This window comes from Aptenodytes forsteri, unplaced genomic scaffold (genome assembly GCF_000699145.1).
Source record: "Aptenodytes forsteri isolate BGI_AS27 unplaced genomic scaffold, ASM69914v1 Scaffold258, whole genome shotgun sequence".
Lineage (NCBI taxonomy): Eukaryota > Metazoa > Chordata > Aves > Sphenisciformes > Spheniscidae > Aptenodytes > Aptenodytes forsteri.
The window spans coordinates 1,676,159-1,679,072 of record NW_008795250.1 but is presented as its reverse complement, the minus strand read 5'-3'; the positions used below and the strand labels follow the sequence as shown (position 1 = coordinate 1,679,072).

General features: G+C 55.0%; 1 protein-coding gene across 1 annotated transcript in view; it reads right to left on the bottom strand.

Moving 5' to 3' along the window:
- CPLX3 (complexin 3) overlaps window positions 1-2,914 on the bottom strand; it is a 17,751-nt gene that overhangs the window by 9,290 nt on the left and 5,547 nt on the right. Inside the window, exon 2 of the mRNA XM_009278858.2 lies at window positions 1,944-2,127. Coding sequence (XP_009277133.2) covers window positions 1,944-2,127 — 184 coding nt within the window. The remainder of the gene's footprint in view (window positions 1-1,943; window positions 2,128-2,914) is intronic.

Below are 2,914 nucleotides of genomic sequence, written 5' to 3'. Positions count from 1 at the left end.
CTGCAGCCGTATCGCGGGCCCTGGGGAGCGAGCAATTAATGGCATCGGAAACGCACCTCCCTTCCAGATGGCCAGCCTGGCTTTAACGTACATTTCTCCCTTTTTTCTTCTCCGCTCAGGAAAAATGAGCGCGGATCCAAACTCCAATCCCGGCTTGCGGGAAATCATTTCATTTCCGAAATTTAAAGACAATCTCCGCAGATTAAAATGATGGAACAGCTGCGAAGCGATAGGGTAAACTGAAAGAGGGAGGGGGGATCGGCCTATCTTCTCCCTTCCCCCCTTGCCCAAGGTAGCGCCAGGCAAAAATTTGTCTTAAAAGGAAGAACAAAAAAAATCATATCTTTTTCTTGGATAATAATCGGGTCAGCAGTTAGGCAGTGACCACTGCTGTTACGGACCAGAGCCCACTTTTGGAAGTGACACAAGGGGATTTGTCCCAGTGAAGGCTCTCTGGGCCTACGGCTAAATCCCGGCGGAGCAGAGCCCCCTGAACGATGCCGGCGGTTCCCCTGCGTTCACCTGGGCATGCAAATTGCCTTTGCACCCAGCCGTGAGGCTGAGGGGCACCCATCCGAGGCACCGTTCGGCACAACTCGGCATCACCCGCAGCATCTCACCACCACTCGGATGCCCCTGCGGCTGCTGCCTGCCCAGAGTCAGCGCTGAGCTGGCTGCTCATGGCTCCTACCGACTGTTTGCAGCGACGATTTTCACTTTTCACACCAATCTGCAGACCCCCCTAAGCATTTTCCCACGGACAGCCCGTGGAAAATGAATTTTAACCCCCAATGAGCTTTCACAGCCTGCTCAGAAACAGGCTGAGAGCCCCAGGCACTCTGCAGACCTCCCATCGCCAACAGCGTGTTCAAGTTTTGGCCGTCAGTCAGAGAAGGACTGGATGAAAAGAGGGGCAGAGAGGAGGAAGAGCATCCCTGCTCGTGTCCCAGAGCCGCTCTCCCCTCGGATGCCGGGCAGGTTCGGGCTTTGGGTCGGTTCAGAGCAGATTTCTGATGTGGCTGGTCCTAGGAGCTTTGCTCAGTCCGGGTTTCTATCTAAGCATTCACTAACAGTAAGAGACTTGAAAGTCAGGACCGATTTTTTCCAGCTGGGTTAGATGGGTCAGCTACCATGTAGCCTCCCTGTCTGAGAAACTGAGAGAAAACACTTCTTGATGAGCAGAAATGCTCGGCCAAAGCAGCTATGTGAAAATTAGCACGCGATTACCGGCAGCGGCTGGGACTCGGTCGCTCGTGGCAGGGATGCTCACTCACCAGGAGATGGACGTGCCCCGCGGAGGGGGACCGTGAGGTTGTTCTCTGCGGCCTCTCGCAGCCCCCGGGGTGGTTGGGGAACTGGCTTTGCAGGGATGGAGCAAAAGGCAAAGGAAAGGACCTCCAGCGAGGTCTCACAGCTGCTGGCAGCTCTCCCATCCCTTTGGCTCTTTGGGCCATGCTCTTTCCGGGGAGGCCCGTGTCCCATCTGGAGGTGGAAGAGAGAGGGGACTCGGGGGGTGCAGAGGGCTGGTGATCAAGCCCAGGGCGATGCTTCAAGGTGGTCGATTTCCCATTTGCTTTTCTTTGGGCAGCTGAACTGTTCCTTATCCCTGAAATATATTCAAGTAAGAGTGACTCATCCTTCCTCCCAGGACTCTAACCTGCAGTAAGAGATGTAAATCCTTGCATGACCTATTATATTAGCTTATGCTGTATCACACATCTCCGTGGATTAGACGGGAGGGAGATGAAACGTCCCCCAGTAGCAGCCAGCCTCAGACAAGCCGGTGGAAGTTAAGAGGATCCTCTCTCAGCATTGACAGCTGATTTGAATAGGATGCGAGCGGTTCCCTTCCCTTCGCCATGGTGAGAGGGATCATTTCAGCTCTTCTTTCCAGGTGACGGGAGAACTGGCTCCAAAGCCACACCTGGAAGCTCTCCCCTCACCCGGGGTTTCACAGGATGCTCCAGAGATCCCTGAAGGGGACCAGAAACGGCCAGGATTTCCTGGAGCGGCTGGTTCTTGGAGTTATCCCGTAGATTGTACAGGGGAGGGGAAGGGTCTGTGACCTTGGCTTGCAACGCAATAGCAGGAAGGCCATCAAAGGGCAGCGACCTGATCCTTGTCAGCCTGAAATCCAGGGGAACACAAAGGTTTAAACCTTTGAAGACCCCGAGTAGGTGAGTTAATCCTGGAAAGATGTGTGTGTGCTGGAGACGCGACAGGGGAGGAAATGAGAAGGCGTTTCTAAATAAAGCAGGCAGCCTCTCTGCTGGGAGAAGTCACGCCTGCACTTGGCAGTTGATTGTCACTTCTTGTGATGGGGACAGGCACTGCAAACACAGCGACCTCCGTGCTCAGCCCCGACCCTGGGCGCACCAGGAGCAGAGTCACCTCTGCTCTTCCCACCTGCGGATGGGGATGCTCCAATGGGATGGGGACAGGGATACCCTGCTGTGCCCATCGCTGCCATGCGGCCGGGGCAGCCGCCTGCTCCTGGCACGGGGATAAGGCACGGTGACATCCGTCCCGTGACGATGGCATCTGGAACAGACCCAGGAGCGGAGCATCCCCTGGGCAGGGAGCTGCTGCCAGCGGCGGGGCGGCTCTTGCCATGGGGACAGCGGGGGACATCTGCCCCCTTTCTTTGAGGTCTCCACCAGCAAAAAAGCAATAGAGCAGCCACTGATTAAACCTCAGTACTAATTAATCTCTGCTGAAACATCTTTTTTTCTTCCATACAGCAGGCAATGAAAGCATGTCGTGTGTCCTCACTGGCGCAATCAGCTTCTCCGTGTAAACTACTTAGCTGTAAGAAGGTAACCATTACTCTGGGACAGTTATTAAGAAGTTGTTAAGAAAATGCTGAGGGGCTGAAGCACTGGGATCTGGGAGGGGAGGGGGAACGCAGAGCGAC